Source organism: Eptesicus fuscus, chromosome 13 (genome assembly GCF_027574615.1).
Source record: "Eptesicus fuscus isolate TK198812 chromosome 13, DD_ASM_mEF_20220401, whole genome shotgun sequence".
NCBI classification, from domain to species: Eukaryota; Metazoa; Chordata; class Mammalia; order Chiroptera; family Vespertilionidae; genus Eptesicus; species Eptesicus fuscus.
The window spans coordinates 74204086-74224804 of record NC_072485.1 but is presented as its reverse complement, the minus strand read 5'-3'; the positions used below and the strand labels follow the sequence as shown (position 1 = coordinate 74224804).

Here is a 20719-nt window from a genome sequence, read left to right as displayed (position 1 = left end):
GGCTGGCCCCGGTGAGATTCTTCCAAGGAAAGTGCTGTTAGAAAAAACAAGACAAGGAATTGTCATTTCCCACGAGCCCCAGGCTGCCCTCTGTAGACAGGGCCTCCTGGGAGAAGGGGCCCCAGGTCTAGGTCCCGCTTTGCAGAAAGCACCATCAGGTTCCTCCAGGCTCAGCGGGGCAGGCCGCCCCTGCCCTTTATTAGCAGGGCTGCCAGGGAGGGAGGAGGAAGGCTGCCGGCCTGGAGAAAGTGGGGGGAGAGGGCTGCCTTGGGGTCCTCTTGACTTTAGTCTTCCTTCCTCTCCAAGAACCCTGGAAGGAAAAGGATGGGCTCCGTGGGTGAAAACATGGCCGTGTTTATGCTGCATTTTTTGTTTGTTTGTTTGTGTTTTGTGTGGGTTTTTTTTGCCCTTCCAGCCCCCTTCAGCCCTGAGCTGTTTGCTGACGTGGCTGTGGGGAGGCAGATCCTCTAACCAGGACTTGCTTCTACTTATTTCCCTGCAGCGTGCAGACCGCCGTGATCAACGTCTTCAAAGGCGGAGGCTTGCAGAGCAACGAGCTCTATGCACTGAATGAAAACATCAGGTACGCGCAGGCCAGGCCAGAGGGCAGAGGGCGCTACCCCACCGGGGGCCTTACCTTAAGTTTTGTTTTCTGCTTGATTCTTATTGCTGCCTCTGTTGGCTTTGTGTGTGCCTCTTATGGCTGTTAAGTTCTGAGACCCTTATTGGTCTAGACTTCTACTCCAGAGGGGGTCCATCCATTTGTTCATGGATGTAGTGTGTGTGTGTGTGTGTGTGTGTGTGTGTGTGTGTGTGGCAGGGGGTAGAGGGCTTATGGATGGTAAACACTGACTGTCCCTGCTTAACCTTTCGGCACCATGTTAGGCAAGATGCCAAGCAGTTGTAACCACCATGCTGCTGGGGATTTTATTGCGGTTCTTTTTACTAAGTGACTGACTGACTTTTTTGTGCCTCAGTTTCCTCTTATGTGAAACATGGATAGAAAATGTGTCTACTTCCATAGGATTCTTGTGTAGATTCGAGTGGGTTCTTACACAAATAACCCCTTAGAACAGGGTTGGAACACACTAAGTACCTGGTCCTTGTTGCTCTTTTTTGTTGTTGTTGTTGTTGACAGGGGACATTTATTCTTTATTGTTCTCCCCATGTGTGAACTCACTTCATAATTGCTGTTATGAGGTGGCATATCAGAATACACGCTGCTGTAAGGAACACAAATCTGACAGATTGGACTTCAGCAAGTAAGGGATTTAATTGTCCCACTCTCTAGGGAGGCCAGTCTGGGGCTTGAGTGGCAGCTACACTTGTCCTTCAGCTCTGCCATGGGAATCTTGGGGCCTTTGTGCCTAGGGCACCTGTAGGCATCACTTCTTCATTCAAAAAGAAATTAAAGGCCAAAGTGCCATACAAGTCCAGTTTTCCCAGAAGCCCTTCAGGCAGGACTGGGTCCCTTAATTGCAAGGGAGTCCTTTTTACTGGGCACATTACCTTCAACAAAAGGAGCCAGCGTGAATACCCATCACCACCCAAGTCTGGGGTGTGTGAGTCCCTCTAGTTCTTAACATTGTTATCAGTTACTGTCATTCCTGGTAGGTTTTGGGGATACAAACCTCAGTAAGACATGATCCTTGAGGAGTTTATTGTCTTCCAGAATCTTCCAAGTGGAGTAGTGTCAGCTTTCATTCATTCATTCATTCATTCATTCATCTACTCATTCATACATTCATCAAATACTTGAGTGCCTCCCTACTGGCCAGGGACTAGAGAGACAACAATGAGCCAAGACAGACATGGACCTTGCTCTCCTGGAATTTATATTCAGTCAGGGAGATAATCATTAGTCAACCAGTCATGCTTGTAAAATGTAGAAGTGCAACCGTGACAGCTGGTACCACACAGCGGAGCGAGGAAAGCGTATGTCCCCTGAACCCAATCCTGCCAAGGAGGCCAGGAATGGTGCTGGGATGCTTGTGCTGTGAGCTGAGGCATCAGTGGGAATTATCTAGGTGAAGAGGGCTCCAGGTGGTGGGAACTGCAGGTGCAAAGGTCCCGTGGTGGCAGTGAGCAAGGACCTGGGTGAAGACCCCTGTGCATGGAGCACCAGAGGTCGGGTGGTGAGGGGCAGCGAGGTGGGCAGGGCCCTTGAGCACCAGGGTCTCCTGGGGACAGGAGGTTAAATATCAGATCTTTTCATGCCCTGGTGTTCATTCCTCTCTGCTGTGTTAAGTACAAGACATCAAGGCAGAAGATCCTACCCTGGAGTGGGCAGAACAATAAACAAGGCCATTGTTCAGGTCCTGTTGACATTTAGTTAAGATCTGTGTTAAGGGTCAATGAGGTGCTTTAAGAGCCCTGCTTTCATGAAAACCTTCCCAGCTCAGAAGTAAACAGGGTTGTGTTACATTTCTACCCAGGTGCTTGAATTTCACATCATAATTACACAAATATGGAAAGAGTCCGTAGATAGCATCTAGCCCAAGGCCTCCTCCCACAGAGGAGGAAACCCAGGCCCCAAGACAGAGGCAAAGCTGGGTCAGCCAAGCCCAAGGTATGGGAGCTCAGTGTTACTCTCAGAACTCAGGCCCTGGCCTCTCCTGGGGGTTCTTCAGCTCACAATCGAAGCGTAAATAAAAACGGTGACTCAGGAATGAGCTGATTGTTCCTCACCTCGGGAGACCGATCCTGAAATTGTATCTGAAACCTTTGTTTGTGGGCAGCCAGGAAAAGTAGAGGCCTGGCCAGATTTCGCCAGCTCAGGGCTGCTAACTCAGAAGCCTCCGGGTGCCAAGCCAGTCTTCGACATGGGTGAGCTCACCCCCTGGGAAGCGGATTACCCCGGCAGAACACAGGTCCAGTGACTTATCATCTTATTTCTCAAGAAGAACGGGAAATTAGGATTTTTATGTGAAATTTCCTGGCTTTTAAATGTTGATAAAGAATCCACATTTCCTCAAACATTGGTGCAGGCCAAACAAAACACATCTGTGGGCTGAATTTGACCAACGGGGTACCTGTTTATAAGGTCAGCTGTGGCCTGCATCAGGGACAGGCATCACTTACAGGGGGTGTCGCATCCCAGAGACTAGTCCCAAGGCCACTCGAGGGGGAAGAAGGGAGCCTGGAAAAGCCAGGCATCTTTCACATCCATCAACACATTTACCTTCCTCACTGCCCTGTGAGGCAGCCACTGTCATCAGTAGTTTATCCACAGAATTGTGGGTAAGTAAAACCAAATACCTTGTCTAAGGTCATGCAGCCATAAGGGTGGAATCGGGATTCGAACTCCTGTCTGACTTAGATGCCTGTGTTAGTTTGCTCAGGCTGCTATAACAAATGCCATGGACTGGGTGGCTTAAACAGTAGACATTTGTCACTGTTTTGGAAGTGGGAAGTGTGAGATCAAGATGCTGGCAGATTTGGTTCCCAGTGAGAGCTCTCTTTCTGGCCAACATCTTGCTGTGTCCACATGGCTTCTTTCTTATGTACACCAGGGGGGAGAGTATGCTCTCTGGTGTCCCTTTTTAGAAGGGCGCTAATCCCACCATGGGGCCCCACCCTTATGGCCTCATCTAACCCCAATTACCTCCCAAAGGCCCCATCTCCAAATACCATCGTGTTGGCGGGGGTGGGTGGAGAGCTTTGATATATGAATTTTCCGGGGGGACACAATCCAGTTCATAGCAACACCTGTGCTCCTTGCACTCTATTGTAGTGTCAGAGAGAGGGTTTTGGGTTGGAAGAAGGGTTAAGGCGATGGTCTTGAACTTCCTGCCATCATCCCTTTCATGAGCCTGTGAGCCCATCCCTCCCTCATCATGTGCTGTGATTCTTAACACCCTCTGAGGAGCATGAGACCCCCCCCCGACCCCCTCGCTGATGGGTTTTGGGGGCTGCTGGATGTTCCCCTCTCTGTTTCGAGCAATTTTCAGGCTGATGGGAAATACATATGGTTGGGGTTTGCTCATATGTGAATTGAACCTATAGTCAAAGCTGTTAAAAACCGGAGCGTCTGTTACCCGTGTTCTGTACTGTCTATCTCCTGGCCCTTCTCTGGGAGGGTGGTTGGACTGGAGCTTTCACAATGCAGGAACAACTCAGAGTATAACCGAGAACGTGAAACACGACCCAGGCCTCTATGGGACCTGGTCCTCGAAGTTGAATGAAGTGGGCTGACCTGCACATGTGCCCACCTCTGTAAGTGCCTACACAGAAATGAAATACTGCCCTTATTTCAGCAATTAAAATGCCAACAGAGACGTGCTGTTCTCTACTTGCCGTTCATATCGGCAGTTGGGATTTGCTTTTCCTTTTCTCTTCTTTTTCCTTTGTAACACCTGTTGGCAGACCACATCCAGAAACCCCACAGGGTTGAAGCATGACCAGTGGTGGGGTGCGTGCATGGGGGGTGAGGGGGCACAGGACGGTAGGAACACAGGGAAGAAGATGTGGAAGGAGAGAATGTAGGTTACTCTCAAGCCCACTTTTCAATCCATTGTGACAGCTCTCTGTGCAAGAAGATCTGTCCCAGGTTTGGTAGAACATTTTTAACTTCTTAAAAGAGTGGCTTTTGGATTCGAAGAGACTGGGGATCCAGATTAGACTAGCTGTGCCTTGGCCAGTGTGGCTCAGTGGGTTGGGCATCATCCTGTGCACAGAAAGGCTGCCGGTTTGATTGCCCGGGTTTTGGGCTTGATCCCCAGTGAGGGCCTGCGGGAGACAACAGATCGATGTTTCTCTTTCACATTGATCTTTCTCTCCCTCTCTCTCCTCTTCCTGTCCCTCCCTTCCCCCGCCTCTCTCTCAATCAATAAGAAATCTTAAAAAACAAAAAAAAAAAAGATTAGACTAGCTGTAGAACCTTGGGCCCAGCACTTCTTTTTCCTATGATTCCTTTTTTCTTTTATATAATGGGGGCAATGAGGGCATCGATCTCAGGGTGGTCGGGGAGTGAGATAATGCTCAACATGTCACTGGTACAGCGTCCAGCGCATAATAAGCCTCAGCCATTATTATCCTGTTACCGTGAACATTTAGCCATACTAACGCGATAAATGATGGGAGTACCACGCGTGGGAGCATGGGGCAAGGCGATGGATTTCTCTAACAGTCTGGATGAGGGGAGCCACTTTGAACTAGAGGGATCCTGAACTAGGGGCTCCTCCAAGGACATGCTGGATTTGACATTTGGGTGAGGCTTGGTTCCTACAAGGAGAGCCAGCTGTGTCTCCTTTCTGCAGAGGAAATGACCCTCTCAGTTCTCTATTCTACTCGGGCCAAACAGCGGTAAATCTTGTTGGATTGTACAAGTTCAGTGTCAAAGCCTTCATCCACCAGCTTCCCCGGGTCACCCCAGCCACGCCCGACCGTCTTTCTAATTGTGGAGTGTGCATACCCCCTGGGAAACCTGCATTCCTTTAAATACATGGTGGGGTAAAAGTAGACTTACAGTTGTGAATATGCAAAACAGAGTCTATTCCCATATTATTGTGTATGAATGATTGAATTATTTGCCATACAAACAACTGCAAACCTACTTTTGCCCCACCCTGTATTAGCCAACGTGAAGTTTTGCATCATGGGGTCCTGAAGTGCAGTTGTTAAAAACAATTGGTCCTTTCTTCTAAGACATGTCATCAGAAATGAACTCCGGGATACATTTTAGCAGGTGGACTTTGGGCCAGCTATGAGGAAGAACTTGGGACGGAGGATGGTCAAATTCTACATCACGTTATTAGCTCAAGAGAAGGATGTGGAGACCCTGTAAGAACAAATTCATTGGGAAGGGCCCCCCTCAATAAAGTGGCAAATTTCCCCCAGATAAAAGTCAGGGCACGTGCTCTGTCGGTAGGAAGAACATACTCCGAATGTTTTCTATTGAAACTGCCTTAGGAAGCAGGGTGCACTCACGTTATATCCCTCATGGCAAGGAAAAGGTGACCTTTCAGAATAGATAAGTCGCCCTGGCTGGTTTGGCTCAGTGGATAGAGCATTGGACTGAGGGGTGCCGGGTTCGATTCTGGCACATGCCCGGGTTGTGGGTTCGATCCCTGGTGGGGAGTGTGCAGGAGGCAGCTGATCAATGATTTTCTCTCATCATTCATATTGCTCTCTCTCTCTCCATCTCCCTTCCTCTCTGAAATAAATAAAAATATATTTTTGAAAAAAGAATAGATGCAGTCTAGTCATCACAACCTACCCTCTGCCCGCCCTGAATTTCCGTCTGCCCTGGCCTTGGCAGGCCCTGCGTGTCTTCTTCGTTAAAGTTCTCTGTGGGACATGGTTGGGGTTTTTCATGGCCCTCTCCCGCCTCCGGCCTGCGGTGGCTGCATTTGGCAGTGGGGATGATCAGGGTTAGAGCCGTGGGTTTCACGAGCTCTTCCAGGAAGAAGCTACCGGAGCACGCTCTCCCGAAGCAGTCTCTTCAGCCAACTATTCTACTGATTGTAGGTGACCACGCAGAACCGGAGACGTGTGCGCAAGCTGCGGGTTCTGTCTGGTTTCCTATAAGAACCTGTGCAAATAGGTTCTTCAAAGTGCTTTCCTTCCCTTTTGGACTGGCTGGAGGGGGTGTGTAGAGAGGGAGGGGTCATCGATTCTCTGATTCATGGCCTCAGTGGGTATCTGTGGGGTGTCTGCCAGGTATGCGGCCAGGTTCTGGGGTAACTGTTGAGGTGTGCGGTTCTTGACCTTGGAGAGCCTACCGCAGAGTGAGAGAGGGGGACGGAGCAGGCTGTTACACGATGCTTTAAGTGGGGTGATGGCCGAATGCAGAGGGCTGGGGAAGTGTGGAGGACGGGCGCATGATTCGATTTAGGAGAAAGTGATGCCCCAGTTGAAATGGGAAGGATGAGCAGGTGGGAGTCTGGTGGAAACCGTCTTGCCACCCTTCTCTCCCTGCCCTCCCACCCCTTCCTTCTCTCGCGCGGGATATTGTTTCTTTGCAGAAATACAAATGCTCAGAGATGAGGTTCCCGGAAACCAGAGATGACTTATCTGCAGCTGGCCCGAGGCAGGAAACTCACATTTTCCTCCTCTCTCCAACCACCCTGCTTCTGTGTGTGCGGGGAGGAGGGTGTCAGGAAGGAAACCCAGAGATTTTCAGGGAAAGAGGAGGTTCCAAGAACTGTGCTCGATCGTTACCAGGTCGGAGTTGAAACGTCGCCTTCAGCTCAGTTGGCTGCTGAGCCCCCGAAGGGAAATCCACCTCCAATTTTCCCATCCACCTGAGGGAGCCTCGGGGACCCACAGCTGGGGATGGGCTGGGAGGAGATGAGAAGGCCGAGGCCTGGGAGAGCCTGGGTCTAACGCCCGGCGGCAGAGTAGACAGCCAGGTGATGCTCCGTGAGGGAATGATAATCGCAGACATTTGTGTAGTGTTGGGTAGGAGCCATGCTTTAGATATGGCCACTCTTTTAAAGCTCACCACCTCCATATGGGACGGGTCCTACATCCTTTGTCTCATAGATGGGGAAATCGAGGCGCAGAGAGATGGATTGACTTGCCCAGAGTTGCATAGCTAGTTAGTAGCGGAGCTGGGATTTGAACCTGAGCCTCCTGCGTTCTTAAAAACACAGGAAGTAGGCTGCAAGAAGTGCACAGAGCTGGCGTTGTCCATATTCAGGCCTGACGTGCTGGGACATAGATGCCCTCACAGAGCAGAGCTGGGCGGTCACCAGCCTGGACCCTAGTTTGGGAGGGCGTCAGTAAGGTCTTCTCTTGTGTTGGCCCAGGTGGCTGCCTGTGTGTTGACACCTTTTGTCTGCTCTGGTTCAGAAACAGACTTGACTTTGGGGGCGGCATGAAGAGTTAGAGGGGAGTGGCAGATCTGAAACCTGGGTCTGGCTTGTGTGGAGTTTGGCCTGCACAGTGTTTAGAAAAAGACATCTCCCCTGAAAAATCCAGGCCTCTCTGGGGCGCTCACATTGGGCACTGCTGGACCCACAGTCCGGCCTGGTCCCCGTCAGCAGGAGCCGGAGCCTGGCTGCTGGCTATAGAGCAGTTGGCTGCAGACCCACTGTGCGTGCCCGGGCGCCTGCCCCCGTGGGCATGGGAGGTGCCACTGGCTGCCGTTCAGGCTGCCTCAGTTTGAGTTGGGATCTTCCAGTGTAGGCCCTGGACAGGGCTCCGAGCATCGCTCCCCTCACCTGCACGGCCAGGATGCCTTCCTGCCTGAGAGGCTGTGGGAGAACTCAGGATGCTCTTTGTTGGTTTTCTCCATCTTTTCCAGGGTCCCCACTGCCACCCACTGGGGTGCAGAAACGGGGGTGGGAGTACTAGCATTTCACCCACCTCCGATGGGCCCCACAGTGGACCCAGGAGGAAAGGGTTGTTTCCATGCGCTATGGCTTGAAACATTTCCTGCGGCAGAAGCGAGGTGGGTCATTTTGGGGGCGTTTAGCGACCAGGTTGGGTAGGTACTGACCTGCTACAGGCCAGGCCCAGGTTCCCGGGGCCCCTGCTGGTCCATGAGGAGGCCCAGCAAGATCCCGCCAAGGGGTCAGGGCGGAGGGTCTGGGTACTTGGGGGCGGCCCCTAGTTGCCGAATGGCATGGAGATATTGGGCAACCGATAGGCTGTCCCGACTCGTGCTGACTGACCTTGAGCCCCGCTGCACCTGCCTCCAAGCTGCCTCGTCCTCCTTTGGGGTGTCGCTGCCTTGGGTCTTTCTGGGTGCACACAGGAGATGATGGCTTGGATCAAAGGGATTTCTCTACCTCATTTCTGCCGCTCCCCACTCTCCCGCCATCCTGCCACCCCTGTGCCTCTCACCCAGCTGGACCCCAGCTCCAGTCACGCCTCCCTTACCTTCAAGCCCCACACGTGGGAAGTGGAGGTGACAAAGGCATGAGGGGCGGGTCGTGTAACAACAGGAAACCCTGTCCTCTGGGGTGGCGTCTCACCCGGTCAGCCTGGGAGGGACCGGGGATGAGATGATACCGACAGTGAGTGGTTCCCCATTTCTTGTTTGTTTGTTGTGGTCCTGTTGGCTTCTGCCCGGACTTCATGCCCCCCTTCCCTTGGGGGCTGGGTCCCACAGAAGCGCTCCCTTCCCACTGCTTCCGGTCCCCACTTCCTTCTCTTTCTAGCGGGCGGGTGGCACCAGGACTCTGTGTTCAAATGAAGTCCAGTGTGGGAAAGGGATGAATGGGAGCCGTGTAAGCTGGGATGTTGCTTTCACCACAGGCTTCCCCAGAGCTCTGCCCCGATCGTCTTAATTCCCCCTTTTATCGGGGTGGTGTGGCCCCTACGCTGCGGCCCCCTTCTTGAGCTTCACCTGTGTCCTTAATGCCAAGTTCTTTGCTAGTCTGGCGACACTCTCAAGAAGATGCTGACAGGCAGGAGAATGGAGCTGTTAGAGGAGTAAGGGCTCGGGGGTCAGACCACCTGGGTGGAACCCTCCCAGCCAACACTCACTGCTGTGCGCTAGGAACTCCCCGTCTAGGGTGAATTCCTTCAGCCCCTGCAGCAATCCTGGGAGTCCGTGTCTCTCTATCCCCAAGTTCCCACTGGGGAAACAGCCACAAGGGACTCCCCTGTGAGGGGCACCTGCCCAGGTTATCACTCAGGCTACAGGCCCAGGCACCGCCTCCAGGCCCTGGCCACCAGCGAGGCTCCTCTCCGGGTGGGCTTGCTGCACGCCCTCCCAGTCACCTCCGGGGGAGCCCCTTTCCTTGGGTATGGAAAGTGGAGACGTTACTGCTGCCTTAGAGTTTCGTTTTAGCCTTAAATGAGGAAACACATGGACCTTGTTGACAATGGCGCCTGCTACCTAGTAAGTGCTCAGTAAACTTGATCTGGGGGGAAAGCCAGGCCTCATCCTAGCAGCAATTTGGTTTGTGTTCCTTATTCACTGATCTGCCTGTCCGTCTGTCTGTCTGTCATCTATTTTTGCTCCAAGAAGTCATTCCTTTCCTGTTTCCCAGGCTAGGGCGGGTGGGAAGGGTGGAAGGAGGCCGCAGGGTGCCAGGCCGCTGTGCCCGGGAGGAGCGCTCATCCTAGCATGGGGGTTTCCGTCTCTTTGCATCTAGGCCAGTGGTCGGCAAACTCACTAGTCAATAGAGCCAAACATCAACAGGACAACGATTGACATTTCTTTTGAGAGCCAAAAACCAACTTCTGCGCATGGGCCATGAAGTTTCAATCGCACTGTACATGCGCGCCCGCACGTGGTATTTTGTGGAAGAGCCACACTCAAGGGGCCAAAGAGCTGCATGTGGCTCGAGAGCCACAGTTTGCCGACCACTGATTTAGGCAACCACAACCCACAGGCTCCTGCATTCTGGTGTTTTTTTCCTGCCTCTCTTCTTCCCTGTGCTCTCCAAGCTGAACTGGCTCACGTTGTGGGGCAGGGGGCGGGCGAGCTGTCCCTCTGCGATTTTAGGTCTGGGACCCCCAATGTTTGGAGCAGGAGGTGCTCCTGAGAGAGCGCGGCCCCCGTGGGAAGAAATCGTGTCCGAGCTCCGGGTGGCCCTCTCCTTCTGGCTCCCAGCGCCACGTCTAACACAGCGCAGGCTTTCGGTAAAGGCTAGGAATTCCCAGGTCCCTATTCCCCATCAGCCGTTCTTTCCTCGGTTGGGGGAAGCCACTGCCCATTCCCCCTGGAGGCGGTGCTTCCAGTCAGAGGGGTGGAAAATCCCTCTTTCTCTAGAGTTTTCTGAAGCACCCTTTCATTGTAAACCAAGTGCTGGCAGAATAAACACAGAGTATAGAAATAGAAGGTGGATTTTGCATATGACTCAGCTCTGGTCTGTTCCCTGGCAGCTGGGCCAGCTCTGCCCTCTCCTCACCCCTCCCTCCCTCTCTGGGTTAAGCCCATGGGGTTACCGGCCCGAGGGGCTGGGGCTGGCAGGTTCTCGGCTGTGGGATTCTCTGAGGGCCCTGGGACAGCCTGCTTCCTGCTACTGTGCCCTTGATGGGAACTCCCTGCTACCACTTCTTCTGGGCTTCAAGCCATCCAGGTCACCTTCGTGGCGGTGACTGTTAATAAAAAGATGTTTTTTTAAAAAAAACACATATATATGTTTATTGATTTCAGAGAGGAAGGGAGAGGGAGAGAGAGGTAGAGTGATGAGAATCATTGATCGTCTGCCTCCTGCACGCCCCACACTGGGGACCAAGCCTACAACCCAGGCATGTGCCCTGACCGGGAATCGCACCGTAACCTCTTGGTTCTCGCTGCTCAACCACTGAGCCACGCCAGCTGGGCAAAGCCCAGTGCATCCATACATAATTTTTAAAATGTATGTGTGTTGTGCATGTTTGAAAACCAGGGTGCTAATTTCAGCACCAAGGGCCTCCTAGGAAGCAACTCATAGAGCCATTCCAGAGTGAGCAAGTGGGGGCGGTTTTGACAGATGAATTGGTTGACATTGTGTAAATAAAAATGTGTATTTCCCCCTTTTTCACAAGGGAGCGTGTTACCCACACGGTTCTGCATCTTGCGTTTTTCTCTTTCCTTCATGCGACTTAGAGCTCTTCGTAGCATTGCTCAGAGCACTTCTGCATTCCCTCGTTCTTTCTCACAGGTGCATGGAATCCCAGTGTCTGAATGAAGCACTTTTTCTGGGGGCACCTCCATGGGGCCCACGGCTAGACAGGAATAAGACAGGTTGTTTTTAAAAATATATATATTTTATTGATTTTTTACAGAGAGGAAGGGAGACGGATAGAGAGTTAGAAATAATGATAGGAGAGAAACATCAATCAGCTGCCTCCTGCGCACTCCCCAATGGGGATGTGCCCGCAACCAAGGTACATGCCCTTGACCGGAATCGAACCTGGGACCTTTCAGTCCACAGGCCGACGCTCTATCCACTGAGCCAAACCGGTTAGGGCAAGACGGGGTTTTGTAAGGGACAGAGGAGCTTACTGACTTGCCCACCCAGGACAAGAGAGGGAGGACTTGAATGATCAGAGAGGGTTGGTGCTCTTTGGATAATTCTGTGACGATACCTAGTGGGGAAGGTCTTGAACTCAGGAAGCCTGTACTCCCAGGAACTCCCTGGACCTGGGAGCCAGTAAGTCTTGGTTTTAGCTCCCTCACCTGGTTTGGATCCAATTAAGGGAAGAGCAGTAGGGAGAGTCCCGTGATGTGTCACAAGGAGAAGGAGAGCTGCTGGTGCCCACAGCCCTATTTTTATTTTTTTTCTGAGCACTTGGACTCTTGGAACTTATCTTGTGAGGGTGTTGATTGGCAAGCTATCTGTCCACACCCCCTCCCCCCTCGCTCCCCCTAACCCCCCCGGAATAGAAGCTGCATGAGAGCCAGGCCTCCCCTGTCCCGTTCACTCCTGTGCGCCAGGGGCCGGAACAATCTCTGGCACATCACAGGCAGTAGCTGTTCGCTGCCTGGATACATAAGTTCTGTCCTCCCCACCGTGGTCCCCTCCCCACTGCCACAGTCTCTCGGGGATGGGCGGTAGGACCACCCAAACCATGGCACCAAGTTGCATGTCTCCCATGGATTTGGAGGAGAGACGGGGTGGTTATGGGAAGGGATGTTGAGTTTGCAGAAGGTCTGGGTTTGAATCTTAAACTCAGCCACTGACTTATGTAGGGGCCTTCTCTGCACCTCAATTTCTTTATCTGTGTAGGAGGGGTAATCATTGCCTCTCTTTCTAACCAGACTTTATCATCTTTGGTTGAAGAATGCATGGAAAATGCATTTAGGCTGTAAAGTCTGCAAAATTGTGGTCTTTTTCTTCCTTGGTGTTTTGTTTGTTTGTTTGTTTGTTTCACATGAAGCCAGGCGCCCTGCCTACCTCCACCAGCTCCATTTCTGGGACCTGCCTTCCTGAGAAGGCTGTGTTTGTGAGCTAAGGAGCGGACCCCCTGTAGGATGTTCATCACCCCCGTTCCCTGAGAACATTGGCGGAGCGGTCTCACCAGGGCCGAGGGATGTTCACCCTCCGAGGCCTGGCCTGGCCTGGCCCCCCGTCATTGCCCAGCAACCAAACCATGGCACCAAGTTGCATGTCTCCCGTGGATTTGGAGGAGAGATGGGGTGGGGTTATGGGAAGCGTTGTTGAGTTTGCAGAAGGTCTGGGTTTGAATCTTAACGCGGCCAAGGTAAGTTCCGAGAGTTCAAGTGCTTGGTGTTGAGTCCGTGACCCGGACAGCGGGAGCTGTACCAGCGAGGGCTGCTTGACGGTGTTTTCTCTCTCCCCAGGCGGCTGCTGAAGAGTGAACTCGGAGCGTTCATTACAGACTATTTCCAGGTAAGAGTGTGGGTCTGAGCATCCGTCATTATTGTGCCTGTGGGGACAGGTACCTAAAGGGATGGGCCCTACTGTGCACCTGGGCCTTCGTTCAGTATCCCGAGTTCCTGCAGGGCACGGGGCATGGGGCACGTGTGGTCCTGCTCTTATGGAGGTCACCATCTCAGGCTGTGGTTCCTGGGCTCTTTGGTCTCAAGATCCCTTTATGCGCTTAAAATTTTATCTTACTTGGATTATCTCTACCTTCATTCACCATAGAGATTAAACCCAAGAAATGTTACGATATGCCGTAATTCACTTAATCATAAACCTGTTACATGTTGGCAGAAACAGCACTTTTATGAAAAATAACTTTCAGCGTAAAAAGTGGAAGAGTGGCATTGTTTGGTATGTTTGCAAATCTCCGCCCCATCTGGCGGAATTCGTAGAGGGGCGCTGGATCCTCAAATCTTCCCGCTCAGTCTGTTGCGATGTGTAGGGGGTGTCTCTGGAGAACCCCACAGGACAATCACGGAGGACGCGAGGTAGATAGCCCAGTGCTACTAAGGAAATAGTTTGGACCATGTGGATTAGGTCTGACGGGTGCCCCAGGGAACCCCAAACCGCACTTTGAAAACTGCTTCTCCAGTGACTTTCCCTCCTTAGCCCTCCCCGCCCCCCCCCCCCATGTGGCAATCTAATTGGGTTAATTATATGACCCGTTAGCCAAGTTATTTCTTGTGGGGAAGCCTCTTGGTCTGCTCTGTTAAAGACAGAGTGGTATCAGATGACGTAATGTTTTTCCTGCCTAAACACGATTGTTATGGGGCAAAGGAGTTCCAGGTTCCATTAGAGGATGGTTTCTTTCTTTCTTTTTTCTTTTTTAAAATATACTTTTATTGATTTCAGAGAAAAAGGGAGAGGGAGAGAGAGATAGAAGCATCAACGATGAGAGAGAATCATTGATCAGCTGCCTCCTGCACGCCCTCCACTGGGTACCCGAGCCCGCAACCCGGGCATGTGCCCTGATTGGGAATCGAACCGTGACCTTCTGGTTCATGGGTTGACACTCCACCACTGAGCCACAGCTGCTGGGCAGAGAATGGTTTCTAATCACTGACACAGCTGCCTTCCTGACTCTACCCAAAGGGACACGAGGAAAGGCTGTGGGGCGGTGTCCTGTGATACCTGAATGGAATCCAAGTGCCCACCAATTGGCTGAGGGGTCTTGGGAAAGCTGCTTTGCCTTTGTATGCCTCTGTTTCTTCATCTGTAAAATGGGAATAAAAGTATGAGCTACCTTATAAGTCACTGTATGATTTATATGAAATAACACATGGGAAGCACTCAGCACTTAGTGTATCGGGGGCAGCAGAGGGGGGTGGTCAAGAGCATGGTCCTCAGAGTCAGGCTTCCTGGGTTCAACACGCACCATAGCCATGTACTAGCTGTGTGACCTTGAGCAAGTTGCTTTACCTCTCTGTGTTTAGTTTCCTGTTCTGGAAAAAATAGGGGTCATAGGACCTAACCTTATAGAGTTGTTGTGAGGATTAAATACATTATTATTTGTAACGTGCTTAGAACAGGACTAGCACAGAGTAAGAAGTACTACATATTCATTAAATTTTTATATATTCACCCCGGCTGGCATGGCTCAGTGGTTGAGCATTGACCTATGAACCGGGAGGTCACGGTTTGATTCCTGGTCAGGGCACATGCCCGGTTGTGGGTTCAGTCCCCAGGAGGCAGCCGATCAATGGTTCTCTCTCATCATTGATGTTCTCTCTCTCTCTCTCTCTCTCTCTCTCTCTCTCTCTCCCTTCCTCTCTGAAATCAATAAAAAATATATATTTAAGAAAATTTATATATATCCATATTTGTTATTCTAAAGTGTAACTCACCTCTTTTAATGGGAGAGTGACAGAAAACTAGATAACATCTTGGTTTCAGGTTGGTGGTATTATTCTGTATCTGAGGAGAACATGCTTCTAAGGCAGTTTAAAGAGTTTTTAGGTTTTCAAGACAACACAGACATCCTTTTGTTTATTTTTTCTAATGAGTCAGGAAGCATAAACTTTTATGTGTCCTTTAAAAGAAAGACAAATGTCAGGCGTTTCGCACACACACAGTGGAAAACGGCCACGCTAAATGTGGACCAAGCAAGACCTTACAGAAGCCTGGATCCCACTGGGTCAGATGTCTCACTGCTGGGAAGAAAGCTCCTGCCCCGAGAGAGAGGAGAGACGGACGTAAAGATTAGGAAAGAGATAATTAGTCACAAATGTGAGTCGTTTCAGGCGCCCTTGACGTGAAGGTCAGTGTTGTCCTCACTCCCTCCTCTTGCTGCCTCTAATGATTGATTTTTTAAATCCCACTGCAGGGAAGTGGGTTTTCAGTCGGTCGTGGAGAAGCCTGCCGGCCCAGCTGCCTTCCCCGTTGACATTTAAAATAGACAGGGTTTGGTGTGGTTTTAACCAAGTTTTAAATGTCAATCGCCTTTTGGCATGGGGTGGGGGGTGGGGGGCCGGTGGGGCAGGGCATTTGGGTGGGGACTTGTTTATCTGAGGAGGCCCTGAGGTTTGCGGGGTGGTTAAGGCTGCTTGCGAAGCATGCCAGACACTTCACAGCTAATAACCACATGCCATTTTCAATTGAGAGCTTCATCGGAGGAACCAGGAACCGCTGGGTGGATGCTGAGTCGCTGGGGGTGTGGGGTGGGACCCGGAGGAACTGCTGGATGGATGCTGAGTCGCTGGGGGTGTGGGGTGGGACCCGGAGGAACTGCTGGATGGATGCTGAGTCGCTGGGGGTGTGGGGTGGGACCCGGAGGAACTGCTGGATGGATGCTGAGTCGCTGGGGGTGTGGGGTGGGACCAGGTTTTCACAGTTTCGAATCTGGGGTTTTCCTGAGCTTCAGGTGCTAGACTGGAGAGAAGGCTATCCTAGACACTTTATTTAAATGTAGGTTTTACGTCTCATGTGGTGGGTGCAGAGCCATTTTAGTTTTAATCTTTTTTTAAAGACTATTTTTATTGGTTTCGGAGAGGAAGGGAGAGGGAGAGGGAGATAGAAACATCCATGATGAGAGAGAATCATTGATTGGCTGCCTCCTGCACGCCCCCAACTGGGGATCGAGCCCACAACCCAGGCAGGTGCCCTTGATCAGAATTGAACCCGGGACCCTCCGTGGCTCGGCTTTGGGAGGTGAACACGTTGAAGTTGCAGCTTTCAAGAAAGAACCTCAGAAAGAAAATCTTCAGTGGAGAATAATGAAAACGCCCCGAGGGGCGGGCAGGAGGGAGCGCACGTGGAAATGGGGCTTATCTCCCGACTGCACACAGGGAAGCTGCCGTTTGAGCCGCAGAAGCACAGAGATTTCCGTGAGACGCTGGCCGGCAGAACCCCTGGCATTTCCAGTGTTGAGTTTCCTTTTCCCCCTGTCTGTTTGGAATTACGCCTGGAGGGGAAATTGGGGTTTCTAAGAGGAACTCTCTATCCTATCGGCAGCTCCGAGAGATAGTTGGTTCCTTATAACTCCGGAAACTGATGCTGTGAAATGCTCTGCATTTTTCTGCCGCCTAATTAGGTACCTTGTGGTTCACGCCTCGGGACGGGAGGTTTGCACTTGCTGTCTGTCTGCATCTGCCGCTGCATTGAGTTTGTTAAGTAAGAGCTTTTCCTGGAGCCCGGGAAGTCCAGCTCCTGGTGGTTGGAGCTAGTTTTGCTTGATACAGAAACTCAGTCTCTTGTCAATGGCTCTGCACAAGGCAGCACTTAGGAGAAGGAAAAATTAGTCACAATTGCCAATAGTGGTGACCAATAGTGTTTGATATAAATATTTCCATTTGCGACTCATATCTGAGCAAACTAGCTTCCCCTGAGCTCACTATGACCAGAGAAGGTTCATGATGCTTATGGCACCTGCTGGAATGCCAGAGGAGGAGACCCCACGTCCTGGTCCCCATGGAGTTTGAAACTGAAGACGGCGCAGCGATAGGGCTGCATCCACACGGGTAACACACAGCGTTGTGTTAACCGAGCACCCGGATGGGCGGTGAAGGCCTCGAAACAGGCCCAGCATGAATATGTTTTGCAGGGACAAAGATGGGACTTGGGGAGGATTCCACAGGAAGTTGGGGGGAGAGATGATACAGAGTGGGGGGGGTGGGTGGAATATTTTTCGACGCTCAACCACTGAGCCACGCCGGCCGGGCCAGCTCTTCTTTAAGCAATCTGGGAAGGTTTCCAAATTGAGTGGCATTCCCAAAATGGGAAAAGAGCCAGTTAGGTGGATAGAGGGTAGTAAGGGACAGCTCACCTGTACTCTGCGTTGAAGGTAAAGTCGGGGCCAGTGTACAAAAGGGCTCTGAACAGGAGCTGGGCTTCAGTGAGGAGACAAGAGAGGGAGAGGATGGTGGCTTTAGGTGCGAAGGTCATTAGAGGTCGCATTTTGGGTTTGGCCCATACCTGGAGGAAAGACATTGTGGAGCTTGTAAACATTGGGATGGCCACTGTGAGGGGAGAAGATGGGATGGCGCCCCCCGAGGGCTACACAGAGGACCCCCGGATGTTTTAGGCCACTGTCGGGGGGCGGGGGCTGCCCGCCAGCCATCGGTTACCTTTCAGCAGCTGTATTCTACGTACTCTCCCTGGCCGTTACAATGATCTGAATATTGTTATTATACTCTTCTCAAATTTTATGAAGATAAATGGAAAAAATGAATCTTGAAATTGATAACCACAGGGCTCGATCTAATTGAGATAAAGGTGAAAATCAATCGGCATGCTGAAATGGCAAATCTTTAGCCTCATTGGACCTAGGTTATTGCCCATTCGATGGTTAAAGAAAGAACATGTGGGCGCAGCATGCCGAGAATACATCACCCGGAGATGAGCTGCGAATACAAGGTTAATTAGGGATTTTATAGTCCTTTTCAGCTTTACGGGCACAGAACGCCTCCTTCTATCCGGTAAGCGGCTCGTTCCACAGGAGCACTTGTTTTCAGGAAGCCATTATGTGTGAGGTTGGGTGACTTCCTACAGGCCAGGCAAGGAATCCAGGAGCCAGCTTTAGGGCACGCGGAGGTGGGGGTACGGGTGGGGTGGGAGGCAGGGAGAGACCCTGGAAACGGGGTGTTCAAATAAGAGGGGACGTTGAGCACCTCAGGGGCCGTGCGAAGTAAAGACTGAGCTAGAAGGGCTGAGAAATACTGGTTAGACAGGACAGCTTTGGCTGAGGCGAAGCGCTCCAAGGAGGACGAAAGTAATGATCATCACACGGGCTAACACGTCCAAGACTCCTGTGCCGAGCATTGTTCTCAGCCGGCGGCTCTCAAAGCGCGGTCCCCGGACCAGCATCCTTGGCCTCACCTGGGAACCTGTTGGAGACACAGATTCCCAGGCCCTGTTCCGACAGATCAGAAACGGCCATGATTGCGATGCGCACGCCAGTCGGAGCCCTTCTCCAGCCGCTTTCCCGTGCTGCGTCGTTCCACCTCCTGACAACCTGCAGGGAAGGTTGTGTTTGTACCCGTTTGCAGATCCTGCACCCGCAGCTCCGAGAAGGGAGGTTATCCAAGATCGTACAGCTAGTAAAAGGTCCAACCAGAGCAAAGATCCAACCCAGCCACCTGGCCACGGATGAAAAGAATTTGGATTATGCTTTCAATGTTAAAATGCCCTTAAGACATCCCCTGAAAACTCCAGAGAAGAGAAATTTCAGGGTTTTTTTTTTTTGGGGGGGGGGTTGGGGTGGGGGGGAAGGGAGAAGAGTGTTCAGCAAAACAGAATGGACTGTTTTCCTGCTTCTTTGTAAAATGTCTTTTTTAAAAAAAATCCCCATTCACCTTTTAATAACCACTGACAGGGCGCCAAATGAAGAATTAGCATTTGTGCCAGGTTTTTAATCTTCTGCGTTCTCCACCTGGGCGTTTCTCTCTGGTCTCATCACACTCACACACACCCCTGCAGAACTGATTTATTAGGGACTCTCTGGGCCCATCGGGGTGAGCTGTGTTTATAAGACTTTTCGTGGCTTATCTGGGAAGGATCAGAGTTCACAGGAAATGCAGGCATCCTCGGAGGTGCTGGCTGCACTTTCAAAGGCACCGAGGGAAGGAGCGGAGGCGGCCACGATTTCCATCGCTGGCTGGGTGCCAACCGCAGGAACTTTCGTAGACACAGATGTCCCTGCAAACAAAAGCCTGGGGTGGGCCCTCACTGGTTTGGCTCAGTGGATGGAGCATCAGCCTGCGGACTGAAGGGTCCTGGGTTCGATTCCAGTTAAGGGCATATGCCCAGCTTGCAGGCTTGATCCCCAGTGGGGGGCGTGCAGGAGGCAGCCAATCAATGATTCTTTCTCATCATTGATGTTTCTATCTCTCTCTTCCTCTCTGAAATCAATAGGAATATATTTAAAAAAAAAAAGCCTGGGGTGGAATCGCTGGTTCCTACAACGTCTCGGGAGGCAGAGTGACACACTGCTCGGCCCTCTGGGGTCGGAAAGAATGTCTCCTTTGGGGGTAGACTCTGCCTAGGAGCCAGGTAGTCACTGTGTTAGACATCAACTGTGGATGGTGGAGACCAAGGGCCCGGAAAAGACTTCGGCGACGTGTAAGTTGGGAAGCTGGTAGCAGCAGGAATGACCCGGCTGGATGGAAGCTTTGGGCAGGGGGAAACCCAGTTCCATGGCTGGAGATTGCCCAGCCAACTGCCCCCAGCATCTGGGAACCTGAAATGGGGTCTCTTCTACCTCCCCCCTGTGGGCAAGCACCTAAGAAACGCCTCCATTTGACAGGGCAGGAGAGGGTGATGCTAAAAGCGCCAGCCCTTTTGCCAGGTAGGTCTGGATTCCAGTCCGGGCTAGAGCACTTATTGGCTGTGTGACTGCAGGCAAGTTACTGAACATCTCTGGGCCTCCGTTTTCTTAGAAATAATCTAGGTGTAAACATGGTACTTACTTCAAGAGGTTGACGAGGCTAGTAGGTGAGATGCCATAGGCAAAGTGCTTGGTGAATAGAGAATGGTTGTACCTTAGTGTTTTTTATTAGCATTAAGTATAAACAAGAGGAATATATTGGGGGGAAAACATGGGCATTGGATTCAGACCAACCAGGGAGCAGATTCTAGTCTCACAGGTGCTAGTTGCTTCCCTGAGCCTCAGTTTCTTCATCTGCAAAAAAGGGAATAGGATTGTGGCAAAGGGAAGTGAGACATGCATGAATAGAGTCTACTCCCGGGGCTGACAAAGAGTAAAAACCAGCACACAGCTGTCATTCTCCCTATTATCACTGCCATCACCACCGCTAAAGCATCAGACGTGAGGGAGGGCTGGCAGCCCTTGCATTTACAGAACTCCTGCTGTGTGGAAAGTCCTTCCTTCCAGAAAGATACAGGCAGTCACATCACTCTCCCTGCCCCTGGCCTTGTTGGTTCCCCGGTGTCCTGAGTCCCTGAGGCCGGTTTACGGAGGTGCCTGCTTGACCAGCCCCGCACTAGGGCCA

At 51.5% G+C, this 20719-nt stretch overlaps 1 protein-coding gene across 1 annotated transcript in view; it reads left to right on the top strand.

Annotated features, from left to right (window-relative positions):
• The window catches only part of PRR5L (proline rich 5 like), a 64944-nt gene that overhangs the window by 22302 nt on the left and 21923 nt on the right, over positions 1-20719 (top strand). Inside the window, exons 3-4 of the mRNA XM_028153615.2 lie at positions 503-583; positions 13190-13238. Of these exons, the coding sequence (XP_028009416.1) occupies positions 503-583; positions 13190-13238 (130 nt within the window). The remainder of the gene's footprint in view (positions 1-502; positions 584-13189; positions 13239-20719) is intronic.